Source organism: Balaenoptera ricei, chromosome 11, assembly GCF_028023285.1.
Source record: "Balaenoptera ricei isolate mBalRic1 chromosome 11, mBalRic1.hap2, whole genome shotgun sequence".
NCBI lineage: Eukaryota > Metazoa > Chordata > Mammalia > Artiodactyla > Balaenopteridae > Balaenoptera > Balaenoptera ricei.
In genome coordinates this window covers 62,807,360-62,832,768 of record NC_082649.1, presented here as the reverse complement: position 1 = coordinate 62,832,768, position 25,409 = coordinate 62,807,360, and the positions used below count along the sequence as shown (strand labels likewise).

General features: G+C 39.1%; 2 protein-coding genes across 2 annotated transcripts in view; one reads left to right on the top strand and one right to left on the bottom strand.

Moving 5' to 3' along the window:
* The window catches only part of SCN11A (sodium voltage-gated channel alpha subunit 11), a 143,607-nt gene extending 138,521 nt beyond the window's left edge, over positions 1 to 5,086 (bottom strand). The window contains exons 1-2 of the mRNA XM_059939408.1: positions 3,917 to 5,086; positions 1,037 to 1,152 (exon numbers count right to left, since the gene is read on the bottom strand). Coding sequence (XP_059795391.1) covers positions 1,037 to 1,152; positions 3,917 to 3,989 — 189 coding nt within the window. The 5' untranslated portion in view covers positions 3,990 to 5,086. The remainder of the gene's footprint in view (positions 1 to 1,036; positions 1,153 to 3,916) is intronic.
* Positions 5,087 to 5,150: 64 nt separating this feature from the next.
* Positions 5,151 to 25,409, top strand: part of WDR48 (WD repeat domain 48) — a 44,442-nt gene continuing 24,183 nt past the window's right edge. Inside the window, exons 1-7 of the mRNA XM_059939401.1 lie at positions 5,151 to 5,221; positions 17,296 to 17,436; positions 19,382 to 19,460; positions 20,193 to 20,275; positions 20,395 to 20,524; positions 22,471 to 22,559; positions 22,941 to 23,042. Of these exons, the coding sequence (XP_059795384.1) occupies positions 5,174 to 5,221; positions 17,296 to 17,436; positions 19,382 to 19,460; positions 20,193 to 20,275; positions 20,395 to 20,524; positions 22,471 to 22,559; positions 22,941 to 23,042 (672 nt within the window). The 5' untranslated portion in view covers positions 5,151 to 5,173. The remainder of the gene's footprint in view (positions 5,222 to 17,295; positions 17,437 to 19,381; positions 19,461 to 20,192; positions 20,276 to 20,394; positions 20,525 to 22,470; positions 22,560 to 22,940; positions 23,043 to 25,409) is intronic.

Genomic DNA, 25,409 nt, shown 5'->3' with positions numbered 1-25,409 from the left:
AACAAAGACCCGACGCAGCCAAAAATAATAAATAAATTAATAAATAAATAAAAATTTTTTAAAAGTACATTTGTGATGTAGGTTTAATTTTTTTTGTCCACTTAGTAAATACTTATAAATGCATTCATTTTGCTTTATTTTCTTTTATTCCCACAATCAATTATGGTTTTTTCTGGGAGTGAACAGGCTTTCTAAAAACGTACTTTGATTATGACATTTTCTCAGTAGGAAATAAGTACCAAGGATTTTAAGGTCTGACTTGTCACACATTAGAGCCAGTGAGGTGCAAAATCAGGGATGGCTTGGATAGTTCTCTACTGCCCTCCAGTGGGAAAGCTAGACAAGGTCAAAACATTTTTGGAACGGAAGAAACTGATTTCTATTTCTAATATTGGCGTGCAAAAATATAGACAGAAAGAAGTAAAAAGAACTAAAGGATACTTTTTTCCCAGTGTGTTCAGAAATAAGTTAACGTTGAATAAGGAGTCACTCAGTAAAGCCTTCTAAGACTGTATTTAAACCTGAGGATTTGCTGACAAGACATAAACTAGCATACAACTTTTGACATAAACATCTTAAGCATTCTGAGTCTCTAGGTTTACTTATATAATATTGTTTCACTTACGCATGTTTATTTAATTATGATCTTAGAGTCTATTATATATCATAACACCCTATTTCTTTAAGGAAGCATTGTTTTAGAGAATCATTAAAGAATTATAAGGACATAATGCAGCCTCTCAATTTCTCCATGAAGCTGGTTGATAGCATGACAGGCTTGCATTACAAAGTTTATTTAGCACTTCCACATTACCTGCATGAGGCTTAAAATTTTATTCTTTTTAAAATTCATCTTTAAAATATCCAAATTAATGCATTAAGCACTAGCAGACAGTAGTAGCTGCGAACCAAGGCGCTACGACTGTGTGCTTTTAAACAAATTTTCAAAACATATTAATTCCTCTTAAACAAATAAAACAAAAAACATGAAAACATTCATGTCTCCCCCCAATGGGGGTTTGGTTCAAAGACATACCTGGTCACCTTCACTTCCTTCAGTAAATGGATTGATCATGGAGCCAGAGAACATGTATTTAAACATGTGGACAAATCTGTTAAAAGGCCTTATCATTTCATGAATCTTTTTCCAGGCTGTTGAAAACAAGAAAGTAGGCAAGAACAAAAGATGAAATTTCAAGCTGGTTTGAAAACTTTAAAAAGTGATAGAGCCTACATTATCTAAAACAGGAGAAAATCTATCCTGGGAAATTACAACATTTTGGTAATGTTATTATAACATTCTGGCAATGTTTCCTGAGCAAGGTGATGATTAAAAATAATACCTAAAGTATACCGAATATCTCCTACCTACCAGGTACTGTGGTAAGGTTATTTCATAAGAACCATATGAAATAGGTACTGTTGTGATTCCATTTTATAGATTTAAAAAACTGAAGATGTAAGAAGTTAATTGAAAGGTAACTGACAGAGGGAAGGGTCAACCTCCAGAGTAAGATTTAACAAGAACCAGTCTGAATTATTTGGAAGTAGAAGCCTTCTAGAACTCTTATTTACTTTTAAAATCGATTGTATTTTTATTTAATACGTATGTGGATTTTTTTTCAGGATGTTAAAGTTTTCATGTTGCCTAGGACTTTAAACAGAGGTCTCAAAAACTGAGAAAAATACAGTAGGTGTCGAGGCTTCTTACATTTTGAATAAAGGTACCAATCTTCCTATGGAGAAAATTCTAAGAGACTGATGAAGGAATTCTGCCAGGATAAGCCTCCTGACAGTTACACAAGAAAAGACAAAGAATTAAATGGAGATTGAAGAAGCTGATGATGAGACTATCTTTGTAAAGTTGTGAAAGTGCTGTGACATTTCCCCTCCTCATGGAGAAGGGAGGGTGCATTAGTTATTTATTGCTGCATAATAAATTATCCCACAACAACAAACATTTATTATCTCACACAGTTTCTGCAGTGGCATGAATTTGGGAGCAGTTTAGCTGAATAGTGCTGCCTCAGAGTTTCTCACCAAGTTGCAGTCAAGATGTCATCGGATTAATCAAGCTGAGGTCACATGCATACACTCTTGCTATAAGAAGGCTAGAAAAACTTAGTAACTGTCTTTCTCACTTTCTGTAAGCAGTGCTCACCACCACCAAGACACATAGTGGGGAATTCCCCAAACACAGAAAGAGAACTCAAATGATGGACAGCAGAAAATAAAGCCACAAAAATAGCAAATGTAAAGTCATCCCTTTGGCTGCCCAACACCAATATAACCACTGCTTTCAATGCTTATACTTCAAAAAAAGTTGTCACTTAAAACAGTGCAACTATCCTTTACACAGTCAAAGATGCACTCACTCTGTCACCCTCCAAAAGAGTCAACCCAATGTTTCATCAATTACCACATCCATCATCCATTTCTAAGTCTACAACCTCTAGTTGCTATCTTTTCCTCTGCAACCTACTAAATAATGAAGTTTACCAACAATAGCACACCCCACATATAATAGTGAAGTAAAGGGTAAAGAAAGAAAATAAGTTAAAACACTTAAAAGTATACATGATACATCAAGAAAGGAAAGGAAACATGACTGCTCTCATTTCTTCCCCTGATCATGAGAATTTCACTTCCCTTTATGACTTCCTTTTTCCACCAGCTATTCTGTTGTCCCTTTACCTTCAACCAATACCTTCATTTCTAAGGGATCTGAGTGTTTGATGGACCTATCTGTTTAAAGCTATATCAGCAAACCTATTTCTGCTTCATGATCAGGGTTAATTACTTCCACCAAAACCATAACCTTGCTCTTCTCCTTCTCTTGCCTATTCAGTGACACAAGACATGTAAAATGGTTAGGTGGCAGTCCCAGCTCCAAATCAGTAGAACCATTGTTCAGCCTTGTTGGAGGAATTCCTTTCTTTGGTAACAAAACCTCTAAACCAGCAAAGTCCAGAATCTCAGAGAATGGCAGTTTAAAAAATTGTAATTGGGGGACATTAGGTATAATATCTCTTTGTTCCTAAATCCACTAATTTTACCTTTGGAAATGCAGTGGTTTTAAAACATATCCACAAATTCTTTGACATTTCTCTCATTTTAAAAAAAGGAGTCTCCTTAGATATCAGCAGCCTTAGTGACTAAGTTCTATGAACTGAATGTGGTTTGAAGTGACACTGCAGGACTTCCACTGTTAGTTTAGAAAAGGCATTACAGTTCCCACCTGGATTTCTCTCTCCTGGCATGCTTGCCCTTGGAACCCAGCTACTATGTTGTGAGGAGCCAAACAGCACTGTGAAAAGGCCATGAGTAGGTGTTCTGCCCACAGATTCAGCATCAGTCACCAGACATGTAAAGGAGTGGGCCTTTAGATGATTCCAGCTGCCAACTTTTTAGCTGCCCCAACTGGCATCAAGTGGAAAGTGGAACAGAGATAAGCTGTCCCCACTGAGCCCTGCATAAATTACAGATTTGTAGGCAAAGTAAATGTTGAAGTTGCTTTAAACGACCAAGTTTTGGGGTGGTTATACAGCAATAGATAACAGGAACAGGAAGAAAGAGTGCCAAATATTGGACACTAGTTCAAGGCATATACTGCATCCTATAAAACAGCATCAAAAAGGGTTATTTTCCAGAAAGCACCATAAGTAAGACTTCAATAAGACCAGGTGCTTCTTGGTGATAGACTATACAATTAGACCAATGAATTCTATGGGCAACAGCCCACTGCATTGCTTCTTTCATTACAGAGTGAATTTCTTGATCAGAAGCAATATGGTGTCAGACACAATGACAGTGCATAAAGCATTCAGGAAGTTCCCAGATGGTGGTGCTGACAGAGCACAGCAATCAAGGAAAGCAAATTTAAACTTAGTGTATTTCAGAGAGGACAAATAACTACCACTTCCTCGATGACGGGGAGGGCCAATGGAATCCGCTTGCCTCCAAGTGGTTGGCTGGTCTTCCTGGAGCATGAGGCATATCACCAGCTCAGGACTGCTCACTGCTGCTAGCAGCCTGAACGCTCAGCAGTGGCTTGGTGATCCCATGCACAGCTCCAACCTTGTTATCATCACCATTTCATTCATGAGTCCACTGAGCCTGGAAAAGGAGGCTGAGTTTAATCCACAAAGCTGTTCATTTCATCCATATGACTCTTAAGATTCATTCTGCAAAGTCCATCACCATATCCCTTCCCAAGGCTTCCTTGTCACCAGTTCTCCAATCGTGCTCTTTCCATGTCCTTGACCAACTGGCCAAATAATTAGCCTTGGACCATCAAGACTTATAATTAGTGTCAGGAAAATTTCCTCAGGTCAAACCTTCATCCAGAAAGGTCTAACTGTCCCAGTATAAGAGATGATTTAAACCAGATACTAGAGTGAGCCCCAACTCCTTCAGGATTTGGGATTTAGTTGTCTCTGTCAACATTTTTTTTTTTTTTTTTTTGCCGTGGGTCATGCGGGATCTTATTTCCCCCCGACAAGGGATCAAAACCATGCCCCCTGCAGTGGAAGCTCAAAGTCTTAACCACTGGATCACCAGGTAAGTCCGGCTGTAAACAATTTTAACTAGTGTGTATTTTTTGCCTTCTTATAACATCAATTTTTTTTTTGGCCCCTGAGTCCTAACCAGGACCGCCAGGGAATTCCCCATCTCTTATTTAAACGAATACTGTGCGCCTCCTTAAGATGGGGCCACCTCCTTTGCAAACCTTTCTATTTCTCCTCCCCAGGCCAGTTTATAATTCTCCGCCTTTTTTAGGTACTTCATGGCAAATATGCCGGTTCCCTTGGCTGCTCACGAATGTTTGAGGGAGTGGAGGTGGAGTCCAAGGCGCCCATCTCCAGCAGTAATTCTTTCAGGGCTTTTCTTATGTCTACTTCGGCCTCTGAGGAGAACAGCGCAAGCCAGGGTCCAGGCCCACACAGAGCTGGATACAGATTGCTCCCTTGCGTCACAAAGTGGCTCTCTCTCCGCCAGCATTATACGCACGCAACGGTTTTTAAGTGCTTCTGCCGCACCACAGGGTCACCGGCCACAGCAAGAAAGATTCCCTGAGGAAAACTCCACCAGGCCTCGGCCAAAGGGGAAGAGGCGGTACATCCGCCCGGTCCAAGCCACTGCCGGAAATGACGTACGAGTGTCAACATGCAAGATGGCGGCCCATCACCGGCAGAACACGGCAGGGCGGAGGAAAGTGCAGGTAGGGGACCCCGGCTCCTCGACCTCCCGGGCGTGGCTGGCATCCCCGGGCCCACCTCCAGCGAGCAGATACCTCGGGCCGCGGTCGGCCGAGGTAGCGGCTTGGGGCGAGCGGGACGGGGCGCGGCCGGCGGCTAGGGGTGGGGCTGCGGCTCTAACGGCTTGAGGAAGGGGCGGGGGGCGGCAGACTGGACCCGCCGGGGTCCCGTCCCGGGACCCTTGGGCGCGCGGTTGGGAGCCTGGGGTTGCCGGTCGTCCACTGTTTCGTAGGCTTGGGCTTGCGTGGTCGGGCTGGGCTCGTTCCCCGCCCATCTGCCTCCCTTCCCTGTCTCCCAAGCGCTGTGCCCAGCGGCGTCGGAGCGGAGGCCTGCGGGAGCTTCCCCGCGGGGCGGGCAGCGGAGTGAGTGGCCCCGTGCGGGGGCGTGGCGGGGCTGCGGCGGGGCTGCGGAGCCCTGCCGGGTTTTTGAGCAGGGGTCTTGCATGTGGGAGCCCCCTGCCTCCTTTTATGCGGGAGCTTCCCCCCACCCCCAAGGTGGAAATGACGTGGGTGTATGCTGGTGTTAGTGGGGGAATTATAATTTTCAATGTTTTGGAATTTAATTTCGTCTTCACCATTTCTTCTTCAGAGTGCATCCTTGAATCTTTCTTTCTGTTTCTCTAATGTATTATTCAAGGGTAAAGAGTTACCTAACCCGCCCGTGTGTGCTTTATGCCTTCGTGAATCCAGTTTTGTTTTGGGTACGTTTAAGCGTTATTGCTATTATTTTCAACGATCTAAGGAGTAAAAGCCCTATTACAGGTGTTTACCTGCAGGTATGTTGTATGTAGTGGTGACAGTACGGTGCACTTATTAAACATTTACTGAGCACTTAGTTTAGGCCCCAAAATGTGCAAAGAATTGAGAGAGTACAGGAATAAGTAACACCCAAGCTTTCTTTATAAAACACAGCATTATATGTAGTTCTACAGGTTGAAATCAGTGAGTGTTTAATAGGTAGTCCGGACAAGGGGTTCCTTCATTGAGGAAATGGCTGTAGGCCATAAAGTCTTCTGGCCAGTTCACTTCTTTGTTTTATTGATCTCATTGATCAGTACAGTGTCCTAGGCACTCACTAGATGTTTGTTGAATTGAGTGACATTAATAAGAATCTAAAATAGCATACCTTGTTGGTGATTTTTAAGTGCATCAGTGATGGGATTTAAGTAACCCCAGCATCCAAGTCAGGTGGTGAGAATGTCTGTTCCTGACTAAAATGTAACTCAAAATTGTAACTTGATTGTATTCTAGACACTAGAGTGGTAGGTACATTCCTTAGGGTAGTAAGGAGAGTTAATCAAGTGTCTTAGTTTCTTGCATTTAGACTTAAAAGGCAATATAAAAGTCCTGGATGGGGAAAATGTAAATTAGCTGCAGCATGTGTGGAAAAACTGAGTGTTTTAATAAGCTGAATATGAGCCATTGTATGCAGAATGAAAAAGATGATCATTTGACTCTTCACTGATCAGAGTACAAAACTAGAGTTTGGGGATCAGCACTTAGTACCTTGTTCTTAATAGGTATAGCAATCAGATTGGTGAAGTGACTTGAAGCTATTTCCTAGGAATAGCATTGAGAAGAACCATCTAAGATCAGTCTGCTGAAGAGAAGATTCAATGAGTCTTGTTAGCTGCTTTCAGAATTTGTCTTTAAGGTGTAGAACCAATATGAGAAGCCACAGAGATTGATTTTATTTCAACACAAGGGAGAACTTTTGTTTATGGAAGTGTTTTTTAAACTAGTGCATGTTCATTGCAAAAAAAAAAAAAACCCACAAACAAAAGTGTAAATGATAATTGTCTTCCACTCTTCAAAGAAAACTGCTTTGAAGACTATGAGATATAATCCTAGCTAAGGGTTTTTCACTGAGAGCCCTATTGACATCTTGGGCTGGATAATTCTTAATTGTGGGAGGACTGTTGTTTTCCATCATCCTGCCTTCCCACTAGACACTGGCACCTTCCCAGTTGTGACAACGAAAATTGACTCTAGACATTTTCAGATGTCCCCTGGAGGTCACAGTTGTTGCTGGTTGAAAACTAATGTTCTATACTGTTTCGTGTGTGTGTGTACCCGACTTAGGTGATTTTTTTACTCGAAGTGGAGTCATGGTATTCATGTTTCGTGTCTTCCTGTTTGTCAGATTTTTAAATACACATTTCCTTTGACCCAGCAATTCCTTGTCTAAAAAATTGTTTTACAGAAGTACATATGCATATATCTTTCTCTCGTTATGCAAGGGTGTTTATTATAGGAATGCTGTCATTGTGAAAAACAAAAATCTAAATGTTTATCAGTAGTCAATTGGCAGATAAGTTAGGTACATTCATATAGTAGATTAGTTTGCAATTAAAAGATAAGCTAGATTTATATTATTAAAAAGGAAACGTGTCCAGAAGTCAAAATAGGAAATCAACATAGCATGGTCCCATTTCCACAAAGGAAATAAGGCATTTTCAAAGTCTGGAAGGATATCAACAGTGATTATCTCTGGAGTATTACATTATGTGATTATTGGTAAGGTGGGAAACAGAATATCTTTTACTTTAAAATATATGAATCTTTATATTTTTTAACTTTTTACAACATTCTTTGCTCTTATAAATTAAAAAAAAAATCTTTCCATTTTGGAAAAAATATAAATGGCTACAGAAATTTATTTTGCCTCTTGGCTGTCTGTTTCTTGTACCAAGAGGCAGTAGCCCTGAGCTCCGTTATCAAATAGTAGGCCAGAAAGAACCGTTGAGACTTATAATATTGATAAATAACCAGTGGAGAAGGGTCCAAGCATACTACTTATTAATTATAGACATAATGAAGAATGAGCACATGTCCTACCATCTTCAACTTCTAAGGAGACTGGAGGTGAGTATGAGGAGGAGGGGTGGATTTGTGATTGTCCGAAACATGATCAGACAAATGTGTGAATTTAGATATATGATGCAGCTCTCTCCTGGTAATCAGGATATCAAAGCAAGTCTTTTCAGTCCCTGGCAATCCCTTTAATGTTATGATTTTCCAACAATGTGGGTCTGTTGGTTGGCTGTCTGTCTCCATCTTTCCTTCAGCTGTGGCCTCTTTTCCTTACTTGCTTCAGAACTCTTGGAATGAGGTTGGACAAAAGTCACTAGTGTTCCTGGTTTAGGAGCAATAACCATGCCCTAGTACTCAGTGTTGTTTCAAGAGTGTAAATACTTGGTCTTTCATAACAAGATGATTCTTTTGGTTGGAAATGACCCCAAATTCAACATAACCAGGTTCACACAATAAACATATGTATTGGCTCATATAAATGATAACTCAAGAGGTGGTGCTAGCTTCATGCAAATCTTGAACCAGCAGATTCACTGTGACTCTGTACCCTGAGGAGTGATGTAAAGTCACCTTTACTATTGGGCTGCCTCCAGGTTGTCCTCTCCTATTCCCAAACTCCTAGATCTAGGTCTTCCCTCTTGGTGGCATGGTGGCTGCACCTGTTCTAGATCTCAAATCCTTTCCCCATACTATCCATGGTAACAGTCTCTTAAATAGTCCCTACACAATTTCTTCTGGCATTTGCTTGCCTTGAGGAAGATATTGGGGAGCAGTGGGGAGTATAGAGGCAACCAACAAATGTCTATTCTACCAGTACTAATCCCCTTTGCCTGCCAAATATTTAGTTATTCTAGACCTAGTCAGAGCTCAGCGTGGTCTTTACTCCTCATTCTGAGCCCCAATACTGGGTTGTTTAATCTTCAGGACTTTCTTAAGGTAGCAGTAGGATGATGCCAAATCCTGGTTTCTCAAGGAAAGACCCTTATAAATTAGCCATATGTCCAAGGTGAGTTACTTTTTATATAGGATGGGTAATAAAAAATTCGGTGCCAATATGATATCCAGTAGAACAGGGGTCAGTAAACTTTTTCTCTAAAGGGCCAGGTGTTAATATTTTAGGCTTTGCAGGCCATTCTCCTGTTTCGTAACCACTCAACTCCGCCGTTATAACGTGGAACCAGCAATAGGACAGTACCCAAATGAATAGGTGTGGCTGTGTTCCAGTAAAACTTTGTTTACAAAACAGACTTTGGCCTGGATTTGGCCCTTGGGTGGTTTTTTACTAACCTCTGTAGAAGTTTTTTACTAACCCCTGACTAAGAGAAGTCAGGCTAGAAAGTGTCCTATTTTTATTTGCAAGACTGCTTTTTAGAATACTTTTTAAAATCAGCACTCTCGAAACATAGGTACAAGCAGAAAGTCATGGTCCACGGGATTGAACAGGAAAAACACATGTAAGAATTATTCATATTTGGCCAATTTTTCTTGGCCAAATTTAGCCTGATGTAACCTGAGAGCTAGAAGTAGCCTTACAGAAAAGAGCTGTGTGGTTCCCTTTATAAGGTGTTACAGAACAGGCAAAATTAATCTGTGGTGAAAAGGGTCAGTTCTAGATTGTCCGGGGGTGGGGTGTAGAGGTTGGGAAGAGGATGAGGGAACTTTCTAGGGTGGTGATGTATATATCTTGGTAGAATTTTGTATTACACAGGTGTATTAATTTGTCAGACGTATCTATGTATACTTAAGACATGTACATTTCACTGAATGTAAATCTTACCTTTGAAAAAGGAGCCATAAATAAATAATGAACTCTGGTCAATGATATACATGCTGAAGTACTTAGGAGGAAATATTATTAATGATGCGCAACTTAATTTGAAAGCCATTGAAAAATGATGTGGATCAAATGGATGGGTATGTTCAAATGGATAGAAAATGTTCATTGTAGAATATATCCATATGGACATATGGATGTTGCTGTGTAATTCTTCCAACGTTTATATGTTCTCTGAATTTTTCATGATACGATGTTGGGGGAAAAATAACCTTTAAATGTCAAAAAATGATTAATGATAAGCAGCAGAGGAGGGAAAGTGAAATTTTTTTTGTGGTGGTCAGAGAAAGCCTTGCTCAGAAGCTGACTTTTGAGTAAGAATCTAAGAGAAATGAGATTGCTACTTGGGGGAAGAGCATTCCAGTGAGAATATCAAACACAAAGGTCCTGAGGTGGGAATGTACGTGGCCTATTTGTGGAATAATAAAGTTGCCATTGTGGTTGCCATGGAGTGAGTGAGGGGAAGGGAGTAGGAGCTGAAATCAGAGAGGTAACTGCAGGCCAAATCATGTAGAGCAGTACAGGCCATAGTAGGGCTTTGGCTTTTACTCCTGAGTGAGGTAGGAAGCATTTGGTGGATTTTGTGCAGAAGAAATGTGTTTTCTCAGGATCACCTGACTGCAGGTGAGCAAGGGCAGAGCAGAGAGACCAGTAGCTATTTAAGAAATCCAGGTGCTATGTGGTAGTGGCTCCACCCAAGGTGGTGAAAATTGGTTGAATTCTGGATGACAGAACTTGCTGACAGGATGTGAGATGAGAGAAGTTGAAGTAAGGCTGGCACTAAGGTTTTGGGCCTGAGCAACTGGAAGAATGGAGTTGCCATTAACATCATCAATGAGGAAGACAGGAAAAGCTCATTTGGAGAGGACTGTCAGGAGCTCAGTTTGGGACATGCCGTGATTAAGATGTCTATTAGACATCCAAGTGGAAATGAGTTAATGCACACCTCAGGGAAGCCTGGGGGAATAGCCCAGAGTGTCCTCTTTGTGAGCCTGAAATGCTTTTAAGTCTCCTTTCTTTTCTTAAAAATATTGTGATTTTGTACTCATTCTGTAATATATCCATATTTGTTTTCATACAAAAAATTGTTACTGTGGTAGGCAGAATGCCCGCCCCCCCCACTGCCAAATGTCCATGCCCTAATCCCTGGAATTTATGCATATTTTGTGGTTATATGATAAAAAGGATTTTGCAGATATAATTAACGTTACAGACCTTAAAATAGGAGGATTATCCTGGATTATCCCAGTGGGCCCAATCTAATCATGTGAGCCCTTAAAAAGCAGAGAACTTTCTCCGCTGGAGGACAAAGTCAGAAAAATGTGAGACGTGAGGGGGGCCCTCCTGTTGCAGGAGAAGGCACATAGAAAGCATGAGGATTTCAGGCAGCCTCCAGGAGCAAGGATGAAGCCCTGGCTGAAAGCCAGCAAGGAAACAGGGCCCTCGGGCCTACAACTACAGGGAGCTGAATTCAGCCACCAACCTGAATGAGCTTGGGAGCAGGCTTTCCTAGCATAACCTAACTGGATATTGCTGCTGGGGGAATACCCTGTCATTTTTCTCCCTGTCAGAGTCCCTTTAATTGTCTCTTCCAAATGCATACTTCCTACTGAAGGTCTGGCTTCTGGCTTCCCATCCCTTGCAGAGTCCTTATAGTACCTTCTCTTCCTCCCCCCCCCCTTTTTTTTTAAGCAAATCAAGGCAGAGATGAGTCCTCATCTTCTCTGCCTTTGCCTGTACTCTTGACTTTGCCTAAATGAAGTTTTTCCAGGACTTTGTTCACTCATTTATTGCTTCTGTGTCCAGCACCTCCTACTCTTCTTTTTACTTCCATCTCTTCTGCCTGCAAAGCTTGCCTATATCTTGAGAAAAAAAACTTCACTTACTGTCTTTCCCCCACTAGAATGAAAGCTCCAGGAGGGCTTCTGTGCTCACTACTGTATCCTCAGCATTTAGAATAGAGCCTGGCAACTGGTGGATGCTTAATCAGTGTTTGTTGAAAGACTTGAATCCTATTTTTCTTCTGTCTACAGCCAATTTTTGTTTCTTTAACAAGTTTTTAATGTGATATGTCTTGGAATATATCATTGTATGTAATTTATTCTTTAATGACTACATAGAATGGATGGACCATAATTGACCTAGCCATTTTCTTATTGGAGTTATTGTTCCTATTTTGTCCATCATACTAAAATTTACAAAAAAAATTAATAGAGTTATGAAATAATAAAGGAAGTCTTACAAAAGTAAGCAAAAAGAGATAGATAGTATAGAATGCATAAAAGATGAAGGATCAGTTTGAAAGTTCCAACATCTGACTGATGAGAGTTTAAGAAGGAGCAAAGAAAACAGAGATAGTTATTAATGAAGTGATGTAAGATTTCCCAGAGCTGAAAGTTTCTAGATTGAAAGGGCTTTCAAAGTGCACAGCAAAATTAATGATAAAATGACCAAAAATTGGGCTTCCCTGGTGGCGCAGTGGTTGAGAATCTGCCTGCTAATGCAGGGGACACGGGTTCGAGCCCTGGTCTGGGAAGATCCCACATGCCACGGAGCAACTGGGCCTGTGAGCCACAACTGCTGAGCCTGTGCGTCTGGAGCCTGTGCCCTGCAACGGGAGGGGCCGCGATAGTGAGAGGCCCGCGCACCGCGATGAAGAGTGGCCCCCGCTTGCCGCAACTAGAGAAAGCCCTCGCACGAAACGAAGACCCAACACAGCTAAAAATAAATAAATAAATAAATAAATAAAGTAGCTATTAATTAAAAAAAAATGACCAAAAATTATCATGATAAAGAACCCCCTCAAAAAATACCCCACCAAGTAAAAAGAGAAGATCCTAAAATCTTGGGCTGTATAGGTTGTGGTGCAGGAGAGAATGAAAATGGGATCACCTTAAAGTTGAGTGAAACAGAATTGGCATTGAATTCAGTGGCAGCACTGGATACTAGAGAAAGTTAGAGTAGTGCTTTCAAAAGCTGAGTTTTTTTCTACGTGGACTTCTTTATCCTGCCAAATCAAGTGTAAAGGTAATGACCTTTTCAGACATGCAACAGCTAAGTCACCTCCCGTGTACCTTTTTCTATGTTAGTTTCTTAAGGTCCTGGGGATGTACTTCTGCCAAACTGGGAAGTGAACAAGGAAAAGAGACATTGGAATTCAGGAAACAGTGGCTCTAACCCAGAAAAGCAGTAAAGGGAAGCACCGAAGGTGACAACTGTGCCAGCAGACTGAGAGGGCAGCCAGCCCAGATTAGAGTGAGAATGTGGGGGATTCTGAGGGGGAAGCCTTGTGGGAAAGTGGGGGTTGGAGGTGGGTTCTTGCTGGACTATCTAATATGCTGCAGTAATTCAAGAAAATCGGAGTTAAAGTAGAGGGAGCCATTGAAGGAAAGAAGGAACTCTAGGGAAAATGAAGAGCTCTCTGAGGAAGGAAATGTATTCATAATATAGTACTTGGCTAGTCAGTAGATAGCAATTACAGTCCAACAGTGTAGCACTGATTATTTAATCAACCAAAAACAGTGATAGATCTATCGATATCAGAAGAGTAGAGGGAAGAATTACTGAGGGAAGTTTCAGAGCTACATCCTAACCTACCATAGCTTGAGTAAATAGGCAATGTCTAAAATGGATAAGGATAAGCACAATATTTCGAGAAATGCAGTAGCTATCTAATAGAAACAACCGAGAGTTGAAATTAATTACCTCTAAGGATTAAGACTGGGTATGGGGAGTCTTAACCAGACAGTAGGGAGATGGTTTTTCATTATTGTCTTTCAGTACTATTTGATTTTCTGAATACAGGCAAGAATTAGTTGGATAAGAATTAAATTATAAATTCAAAAAACTAAGTAATATATGCCTATTATAAAACATTCATACTGTATTAAAAAGGCATGAGTGAGTGACAGTCACCATAATTCCATCACTCAGGAATAACTACTGGTAGTTTTATACATGTATATCCTTCTAAATTTGTGTGTTTATTTTTAAATATATGTATATTTAATATTATGCAGCATTTTTACAGTAATGATTATTATACACTACTGTGTTAGACCATGCATACTTCACTTAAATATACCCTGGGTTTCTTCCCATATTAATCAGTCTAGAGTTACACCAACATTTTTAATGATTAAATAGTATTCTCTTTTACAGATGTGTGTGCCAAAATTTACCCAACTAGGTAGGATACTTCTAGTTATTTGCTGTTTTTAATCACACATCTGTAATAGATGCCCTTAAAGAGATTGGTCCAAACTTGTTTTGCTGAGAATTCCTTGCCACCTGGAATGAGGACTGACAATCATGTTGTTATTCTCTGACCCTTTCCTACTGGGCCAATCAGATCATCTCCCAGAATTTGAAAATCAAGATTCATATATGCTACCTCATCTTCGTTAAATAAGAAATGTACTGAGAAAAGCTGATAAGGAGACTTGAAGCCCCAGAGGAAGAGGCATTAAGAGAGACTGAAACTAACATTGAAGCCAGCTTGTTTCCTGATGGTTTTTCAGTATCTGATTCATGCAAAAAATATTTATGAGATGTCTTTTATATGCCAGATACTATAATAAGGATACTGTGGTGGGAGGAACAAGGCAGACAAGTTCCTTGCCCTCTTGCAGCTTTTATTCTAATGGAGACGATATAGCAAAAAAGATAAATATGCAGTGTGGTAAGAACTGTAGAAGAAATGGAGTAGGGGAGGTGATAGGGGAAGGAGATCAGGGAAGGCCTTTTAGAGGAGATTACTTTTCTGCTAAGACCTGGAGGGTGAGGGTGAGGGTTAGTCAGCCAAAATGAAAGCTGGGAGAATAGTATTCTTGTGGGGATTGGAGAGGTGAGGAATCTTCTTGGCACAGGGAAAAGTAAATCTGAAGGTCCTAGGATGGGAAAGAACTTGATGTGTTTGAGGAACAGGAAGGAGTTTAGTGCGACTGTCATCAGAGAGCATAGGGGAAGTTAGTTTGAGGTGAGTGTGAGTTTGCAGGGTAGAACCAAAGCATGTGAGGAATTTGGACTTGACTTTAAGTGCAGTGAAAAGCTTCAGTAGAGAAGTGCCATGATTTTATTTTTAAAATGTCTCTTATGAGTCATGATTGAATTTCCTGCCCTTGAGCTCTGTTAGATATCCTTGTTAAATTCTCATCTTAAATTCTCCATTTTTAAAAAAATTTAAGCTTGTTTGAGTAGATTTCAGTTACAGTTACTTGCACCGAAAGGCCGGGTTAAAACAACATCCTTGTCTTTGTGTATACAACCTTGGCCCTTTTCACATCTTTTATTATTTATGTGTTTGTTGGCCATTTTCTTTTCTTTTAAAAAAATTTCCTCTTCGTGATCTCTGTTCCTCTTTCTGTTGGAGAGGTTGACTTTTTCTTATTGTTATCTAAGGAATCTTTGTATGTTGTCAAGAGTAAACTTTTGTCTTTTGTATTCATTTTTTCCCCAGTTAGGTGTTTGCCTTGTAACCTTGCTCATGTTATTTTTTTGACATTCAGAAGTTTGCTTTGTTTTAAATAACAGCTTTAATGAGATAAAATTCACATAAATTTACCTTTTTAAAGTATACAACTCAGTGATTCTTAATATATTCGCAAAGTGCATTGACCACCTAATTCCAGAACATCTTCATCACCCCCAAAAAGAAATCCTGTACACCATAGTAGTCATTCCCCATTCTCCTCTTCCCCAAGTCCCTGGAAACCATTAATCTACTGTCTGCGGATTTTTCAGTTGATGGACATTTGAGTTGTTTCCATTTTTTGGCTATTGTGAATAATGCTGCTGTGAACATTTGTGTATGTGTAGAAAGTTTTGGCTTGTGTTTGGTCAGATCAGCATTGCCCTTTTCTTTTGCAAAGATTGTGGTCTTTCTTGTCACGTTACCAGAGCCTTCTCTATGTAGAGACTGTGTAAATACTTGCAAGTATTTTCATGATTAGTTTATTAAATTTCAATCTTTAGTCCATATGAAAATTCACTTTGGTTTAAGATTTGGAGAGAGGATATTATTTTTTGCAATAGAATCACTAGATGTTCCTAGATAATTTATTAAATAATTTATCATGCCCTCATTGTTTCAAAATCTGTTTATATCAAAATAAAAAATGTATAATGGGAAAATATGTTTCTGAATTTTGTTTTGTTTCATTGATCCTTTTATATATTCCTATTGTGGTCCTCCTTTGTAATTCTGGTAGCTTTATAATACCTTTTAAGATCTTTAAAGAATATCCTTTCATTTAAAAAAGTGACTGGGTAGTCCCCTCAAAACATTGTACTATTGGTATATATTTTGTCAACTTCTAGAAAGAAATCCAGTGAGACTCTGACCACAGTTGGGTTAAAATCACAAAGTTAGGAAAAAATTGTTTATTTTGAATCTTCCTGTACTACCTTCCTGTACTACTTCCTGTACTAATATGGTATGTCTCCTTTATTCAAGTTTTCTTTTATGTACCTTGTCCTGTTGATTATGTATCTCCTTTGCAAAATGAATTTCTAGATATTTATTTTTGTTGCTATTGTAAATAGGGTCCCCCTCCCCCCATTATATCTTAACTGGTTATTTCATTAGAACAGAAAAGTTTTGCTTTTGGCTGCCAGCCAGCTTGTTGAGTTTTTCTTAATTGTAATTGCTTTTGGTTGATTCTCTTGAGTTTTCTCATGGAGCAGACAGAAGTTACCAACCATAACAGAGTAGGGAAAAGTTCTCTGAAAGAAAAGTTTAGTGTGTTATTGGAGGGCAAAACCTCATTTTACTTAGCAGGTCAGAGAAGGTCTTTTTGAGGAAACATCATTTCAACAGAAATCTAAAGACTGCAGTAGGAGTTAGCCAGACAGAGTGGGAGGAAGAGCTTCTAGAGAGAGGGGACCAGCACATGTGCCCGTCTGGAGGCACAGTGTGTGCAAGGAGTGGGAGCAGTGAGCAAGGATGAGGGGCAGGAGAGGCGCTTGAGGAGTCCAGATCCAATCCTGAGTCTAGTGGAGTAAGCAGCCAGAGGGGTTTTTGAACAGGGAGCAATATTCCTATTTACGTTTTTAAAAGATATTTCTATTTATGTTTTAAAGATTCATCCAGCTGCTTTGTGAATAATGGATTAAAGACAAACAAGGGTAGGAGAGAAAGTCCAGTTAGGAGATATTTGCAGTGGTTTAGCCTCAAACTTGCTTATCTTGGTCTACGCTATTATTAATGTCACTCTTCTCTCCTCAGCCCTTCAGTCTCTATAGAGTAAAATAAAGTTTTTATTGGATTGGGAAATAAGTTTTATATTAGAAAACATGGGATTTTGAATTTCAGATTGGCCACTAGAAGGCTACATTTTATTATCACATGTTTTGTAACTTCATAAACAGCCAATCTTGACATATTTGTCAGGTTTCCTATGTTATTCGAGATGAAGTGGAGAAGTACAACCGAAATGGGGTCAATGCCCTGCAGCTGGACCCAGCACTAAACAGACTTTTCACGGCAGGTCGAGACTCCATCATAAGAATATGGAGTGTCAATCAGCACAAGGTAAGTCAGGGATTGAGTTTATATTTTAAATCTATACTCAATAAGTTTTGGTCTGTCTAATATGGTGCCTTTCAAAGTTTCAGATTTAATCTCTTTGAGCACTGAGTTATTTGGTACACTCTATAAATAAAGACACTGCAACCAGAATTCAGTCAGCTTCTGAGAAAAACACCCCAGGGGAGTTTCAGAAGTGTTTTAGCTAAGGCAGGGACTCTATAAACTAGGTTTGTGATAAGAGCCCTTTACTGCAAAGGAACAAAGAGATTTGTCTGGTAGGGAGCTTCTTTTCAACAATTTATTTTTCTGTTTTAAATATGTTCCCAAAAAGCTTTCTTGCATCCCTTTTCAGTGTTACTAAAAAAAGATTGAATATGCTTTTACATTTATAATTAACCTTGAACAAGTATTTGATCTCTTCATTTAAAAGTGATTAGGGTGCCCGCAAAACCCATAGGGCCTTATTATATAGTATAAAGTTGGTGTAAAAATATGAAAACAGGAGCAGGACTTAATGATATGTGAAGATAAATCCCCAGTCAAATGGAAAGGAGCTCTTTTTGTATTTTGTTTGAATGCCTGTATTATGAATGACATAGAAAGGAGATTCAGGGAAGAAGAAGGAGCATTTCTTGAACTCCTAGCTATGTACCAGACACTTAGCACTTTCGTATCCAATATGGTTTTAATAATCCTTCAAGGCAGATATTAAGATCCATTTTCATAGATGGGAAAACGGACTCAGAGAAACCCATGGTTAAGTAGCTAGTTCATGACAGAGAGTTAGAACGCAATCTAACCCTGAAACCCTGATGTTAGACCTTGTCATTTTAAAAGTCTGTGTCTTTTAGCAAGCTCTACAAGTCTGATGTTCCATCCGAAAAGGAACCACTACTTTGCACGGTTCCTGGATAGTTTCTTTAAATGGACTTTGGTCCAGTGGGCTTTGAATTCTTTAACCAGTGGAAACAGTGGTGGCCCAATGTTAAAAACATGGAAAGTAAGAAAACTATGGCTCTGAAATGCTTTTTGGAACTTATATTTGAATTGGAATGTCACTTTCCTGGAAATTTACAGTATTTCAAACAAATTAAGGAGAAAACAAGAACTAGCCTGGAAGAATTAGAAAGCTGCCTATCCTGCCCTCAGACATCACTTTCTGGTCCTCATTTTTATGACAAGATTGAATAGCATCATTTCTCAACTAGACTTGTAGAGAGCTATTCTTTTTGCCCATGAATCATCTTGAACTTGCCTGTCTTAGGTGTAGGATATAGCCAAATACTCTTCTTTAAAAGGCCTCTCCTGGTGATTAAACCAAGTGAGAGGAATAGAAAAATCTTGAGTTACTGAATTGAAATGATGATCCTTTAGCCCTTGGCTTCCATTTCTTCTCTGAAGGACTGTAGATACTTTGACAAAATGTTTAGTCCACAGGTAAAAACAGCAGTAGGAAGCTAAGAGCAGAAGCGTGCCTCCCCCTCTGCAGTCCGGCTACGCTTCTCACCACTCTCATCAGCTTCCTTTCTGTCCCTGCTGTCTGCTTTGAGCCTTCACCACTACTGAGTCAGATCCCCCCAGCCTGCAGATTTGTTCATGTCCTGTCCTTTCTAGTGAACTCCTTCCTATTGCACTCGTGTCACACACAGTGCCTAGCCCAGATCTTGTTGCCTTCACTAACTCAGGGCATAAAAATTAAGCATTTTTCCTGGAAACCTAGACTTTCATCAGTAATAAAACTGTCCTGAAACAAAACTTCTGTTTATATCTGTCATATGGAAGCATCAGTTGTTTGATGAAATTCTGCTCTGAATTCAGTTGTCAATTTTAAGACCTTAGAGCAGTGTGTCACATTAATTGAAGAATATAAACATATCTATAATTTGTGATATATTTTATCCTCTAATATAGACTAAAGACATTTTTATGATTTTTCTTTTAATTTCAGCAAGATCCATATATAGCATCTATGGAACACCATACCGATTGGGTAAATGACATTGTACTCTGTTGTAATGGGAAAACATGTAAGTATTTCTTTGAATTATTGGGCTGCTGGAAGATTTTAATTCAATTTGATATATTTTTCTTTTTTTTATGTAAGCCTTTTTATTGAAGTATAACATACATACAGAAAAGCACACACACCTTGAGAGTACAGCTCATTAAAATTTTACAAGGTGAACATCCATATCAAGAAACAGATTACCAGAAGCCCCCTTATGCCACCCTTTCGGTCACTACCCCTTGTCCCAAGGTAACTGCTCTCATGTCTTATAAGCACTATTGATTAGTTTGCCTTCATTGTCATTGTATATAAATAGACTCATACAACACGTATTCTTCTTTTAACCTTATTAATATCTCTTTTTGTTTTCATTATGGTAAGATCCATTTCTTGGTTTTGCAATCTGTGTTAGAGAAACTTTTCATAATCAAATTAGTTGTGCCTTCAACTGAAACATTAAAAAAAGTTTGTCTTTCCTATCTAAAAAAATATTTGAGACAAAATACAATAGGTTCTAGAAAGAACTTTCAGATATATATGTATATGTGTATGTGTGTATGAATATTAAGATGTTTGAATTAATGTTAGGAATATTATAAATATTCAATATACATAAATATTCAGATATTTATGTATGAACATTTTGTATGTATGTGTGAAAGTTTGAGACAATGTTACATTGTTTTACGTTAATTCTTTAAAATGGTGTTAAGTCACATTACTAAGGGGTTTAATTCTTTGCTTCTTCTAGTAATATCTGCTTCTTCTGATACAACAGTAAAAGTATGGAATGCACATAAGGGATTTTGCATGTCAACATTAAGGACACATAAGGTAAAACAACTAACACAATTTTCAATGTCTTTAGTGTAATACTGAGATCTCAGTACTTCATGTGGCTCATTTGCTTATTGATCTACAGAGTAGATCAGAGTATGTGTATTTTGTTGCAGGATTATGTAAAAGCCTTAGCATATGCCAAGGATAAAGAACTGGTAGCATCGGCTGGGTTGGACCGACAAATATTCCTTTGGGATGTGAATACTCTAACAGCATTGACTGCCTCAAATAACACTGTCACAAGTAAGGTGTTTGAAAAAAATTTCTTTGAAAGTGATCCAAATTGACATAAATAAAGAATGGTGTATAAAACAAGTTTGATAAGTTTGCATCAAGACAGTGGTTCTACCTACAGCATTCTAGCCCCCAAGAGTATGATTAAACAACAAGGAACTAGTTCCTCACTGCAATATAAAAATGGTAACTTCTCCAGGTGTAACCTGGTTATTTTTGTACATGTGCGTGTGTTAGCTCCCTAGCTGAAGTGTAAGCTTCCACAGGGCAGAAGTGCCTGTCTTATTACTTTGTATATCCCAGCTGCACCTGGCCCAAAGCCACACTCTAGGCAGATATTATTGATGGAGGTGGTGATTACCTGGCAAAAAGTAGGCAGTTTTTGACTTTTAAAAGTGTTACTATATACTAAGAGCCTTTGAGTTAATGGCCAACTTGGAAAATACCCAAAGGAAAGAAAGGTTTTTAGTGCCAATATTGTGGGACCCTTTCAGAGCAGCCCTAAAGAATCCAGCCAACTCTTCCTGAACAGAAGAGTTCAGGAAGGCTAACCTAGCATCTAGAGGCAATTCAGAGACATTCACAGCAGGTTAGTAGCATGGATGCCTCATCAACTAAGAGATCTCAGTTACCCAGTCAGATCCAGACAGGTCTAGACTTGAAACTCAGCTCACACTTGGCCCAACCAATAAGAGTTCTCTAGGCCAGGTGTCAGTAGGGATTCCTGAGAGCACATTTACGGCTAACTAAGCCTGGCCTAGAAGGTCTGTGTTCAGGATATGGGCCTGAACTATCTAGATTCCTACATAACAGGTCCAATTTGTCATGACTGTAGAATACTCATGTTGATATAACTAACAGTTCTAATATAATCTAGTGTGTGCCAAGAAGGGTAGGTTGGGAGACTGGTGTTTATAATTTCTTAAATATTATTTTGCCCTTTTTCTCAGAAAATATGTGAAGGTCTAAACACTATTCTTCCCTTGTTTTCCGTGATTTTTCACCTGTACACAATCTCAGGGATTCAGCAGCTGGTCCCTGCTGGGGGCTGTCATAATACATCATTTAGCTCTCTCTAGATGTCAGGCCTGCCTGAAAGAGACACTAACAAGAAGGAATGAAGCAAAAAAAGCAGGATTGTCCCAAGGTCAGAGACGAGGCTTAGTGGTTATAGATTCTGCAACAGATATGTCTTGCTTAGAATTGTTTAGAGAGGATATCAAATAAGTTTTTTATAATTATGGAGATAATAAAAATAGCTAACATTTATTGAGCATTTAATACAAGCAGTTACTTTTCTAAATACTTTACATGTATTTACTCCTTTACTCACAGCATCTCAGTGTGTGTTTAAATTTATTCTTTGTTGTACAGTTGGAATCATACTGTATAGACAGTTTTATATACATACTTCAGTGGTATTGAGTTCTGAATCAAAGGGCATGAATATGATTCTTGCTACACATTGTCTAATTTCCTTCTAGAAGAGTTGTACCAAATTATCATTCCACAAGTAATGTATGAGGGTGCCATTTTAACTGTATTTTTTGAGAATTAAGTATTGCCTTGTTTTTTATCTGTTTGGTAGGTGAAAATTGTATTTTTGTTTTGATTTGTGTTTTCTTATAAATAATGAATTTAGCCATAGTTTTCATTTTTATTGGCACATGTGCATCTTTGAAAATACATTACTTATGCAGATAGTTTCTTAAATGGCAGTGCAATTCAATTTAGCAGATATTTATTGAGCACTTGTGTATGCTCAAATCCAGAAGAGATGTAAATTTTGTTAACAATATTATGATTTAGAATTATTTCCATTATAGGAATTTCTTTTCCTTAGAGTACTCATAAAGATAAGATTTTCTAAATCGAATAATTAAACTTGCAGTTTGTGCTAACTAGTTATTAAACAGCTGATGATTTTAACATATAGCTCCATTTATCCTTAATAGCTTCTTCTTTAAGTGGGAACAAAGATTCCATTTATAGCCTGGCAATGAATCAACTGGGAACAATCATTGTATCAGGGTCCACTGAGAAGGTAAGGGGAAACTTAAAGGGTATATTTTAACACTAGAAAATAAAGAAACCAAAATAATTTGATCTGTGTAATTACAAAATATATAGACAGCGGTTTTGCCTTGTGGATACTAAAATAAGGTTTTATTTGAACAAATAAGAGTATAACTGTATAATTACTGTCGTGTGTGGTAACAGAGGCGGAGGGTGGAGTGGGGGAAGCCTGTGCTTTTTTTGACATTAAAAAGACTTCCTCCTGCTTAAAAAAGTTGGGAGCCTTGGACACTGTCTGTTGGCGGAAGTAGTACTTCCTTCTCAGAATTTAATAGTTGTCATTTGATTTATAGAAGTCATCTATTATTTAAATTTGATCATTTGTATGATACTTTGTTAAAATTCACAGGTTTTAAGAGTATGGGATCCAAGAACATGTGCAAAACTAATGAAGCTTAAAGGGCACACGGATAATGTTAAAGCATTGCTGTTGAACAGAGATGGCACACAGGTATGCAGTTCACATGAACATTTACCTACTGACCTTGTCAAAATTTCATACAGCAGAAGCTCCCCCACTCTGTATATTGTTGCATAGTTGGTTTGAACCAAAAGCCACACATATTAGAAACTGTGGTCTAATTTTTAAATCCTTAAAATACTCAGTTGCACATATAATAATCCACATTTCAAAATTTCTCTGTTTGCCTAACTTTTAAATAAAGGCCAAACGAAGAATTTCCTAAGAATAATTTTAATGCAGGTGAGTATATGCAGTTATGGTATGTATAGCTGAAATAATTTAAAATGTTCCCTTGTGTAAAGCAGAAGGAAGCTTTGGTATTGAATGCTTTCTGGCAGTGTAGTAAGTGGAAAATTTCCTCACAGTGGGTCTGTTTTCCAAGCAGATCTTGTCAGTTGACTATGTAGATATGGTCTATAGATTTAGTTATCTAACATAGTACTTAGAGTCAGCATTTCAAAGAAAAACATTTTGGTAATATTTGAACATGTATTAATACTCTGTTGGCCACATAATTTGTGAATTATATATCACAATTCTGTCCTGTAGCAGTAGAAAAATGATCTTTCATCAGTGTAGATAATAAAAAACAAAAACTGAGCACCATTTTATGTTATGACATACCTCTACCGTGTACTGCTGCCATTTTTTGCATAGGGCAGGGATCATTGGAATTGATTGTGATTGGTTTAGAAGAGGGAGAGTATGAATGTGATGAGATGAGAAACACCATTGGTCTGTTACTCCTCTGGAATTACGTCATGGAAGTTGCCTCACACATGAATTAGAGAAGCCTTTGCCTCCAGAGGTGAAAGGAAGGTTTGAAAAACTAGCCAAAGGAAAGAAATCATTTTTTCAGAACCAGGCAGAGAAGCTTGAATATTACCATGGAGGTCTTTGGAGATGTGGAAGGATCTTGATATTAAAGTATTGTGTGGCCTTGAGGAGAGGAATGTACTGGTCCCTAGTTTGCTTATCTGCAAAGTGGGAGTCATAATATTTAGTTAGTGTAATTGGTGAGAAGAGTAGAAATAATAAGTATATTCTTGTCTGTAAGCCATGGCATTTTCTAGAGCTCTTGAGTTTCTTCATAGCAGCATTTTCATGTGTCTAAAAAGCCCAGTACAGGGGAATTCTGTGGCAGCCCAGTGGTTAGGACTCCATGCTTTTACTGCCGGGGCCCAGGTTCAATCCCTGGTCAGGGCACTAAGATCCCACAAGCCGTGAGGCGTGGCCAAAAAAAGCCCAGTACAGTTAGCTCCTCACTGTTGCAGTAGCTGCTAGGCTACACTTGAGATGGTTGTCCATGCCTAGTTCTGCTAGCTTTGTCCAGGATTGAACTAGATCATATGGTCTCAATGGGACTGCGCTTAACTAGAGGCTATAGACAAGATGGTTTCCAGAAATGGGCTGTGGGCCTGGCAGACTTTCGTAAATCTCCTCCCGTCTACTACACTCCATGCCTTGTTTCCTATATAGACAATTATGAATGTGCTTTTACCTAAGACGATTTAAGTAGCACATTTACTTACAAATGCACTTCACCTGTAGTCAGTTCCACTTACTGAAAGCAGAGAAGGTGATGTGGTACTACTTTAAAAGCTGCCTGTCAGCCTTAGAGTAAATAATTAAGCAGATACCATTCCTCCTCTAGTTCCTCTTTCATCCATTTTCCTTATTGGCAACGAGAGACTAAATGTAGATTTAGCCACCAACAACACGGCATCCTTACATTAGGGAATTGATCAAGAAAACATCTGTAATAACTACTCAACTGAGAAAAGAGAGGAGGAAAAAAGAAACCTTTACATACTGATTCACAAACTCTTGGCAACATGGAAGAAGTAACCATCGGGTACTAGACCAGAGTATATACTGCATCTTGCAGAGCTGCCCTGAAAGCTTCTAATGTAGGGTCTCTGCTGGCGTTGTAAGTCAGGGACTTATGATAAGATATGTATAATAGGCCAAAGAATCCCATCGATGTCAGCCTGTTGCCTCACTTCCTTCATTGTATTGATAGTAAGATACTTAGCAAATCCTACTATCTGAGGTCTGGCACCATGGCAGTTGTCCTGATTGTGCCAACATTCGTGGGCCAAGCCAGCTGACTTTTCAGTCCTTGTACTCGCTCAGGCAATTGCTTGAGGATCTGGGACAACCTGCCATCTTGCTCTGAGTCAGTCACCTCCTTGTGTGTCACTCACAGGGTTTTCCTTGGTAATACAAGTCCTGCTGAACCTAGCTCATGGGTCGGGGGTATCTCTGAGCATTAGGTCACTCCCTGCCCCTGACTTGCTCACTGGGCTGCTCTCTATTGGCAATTACAATTGTGTGTAAGCAACCATCCCAGAA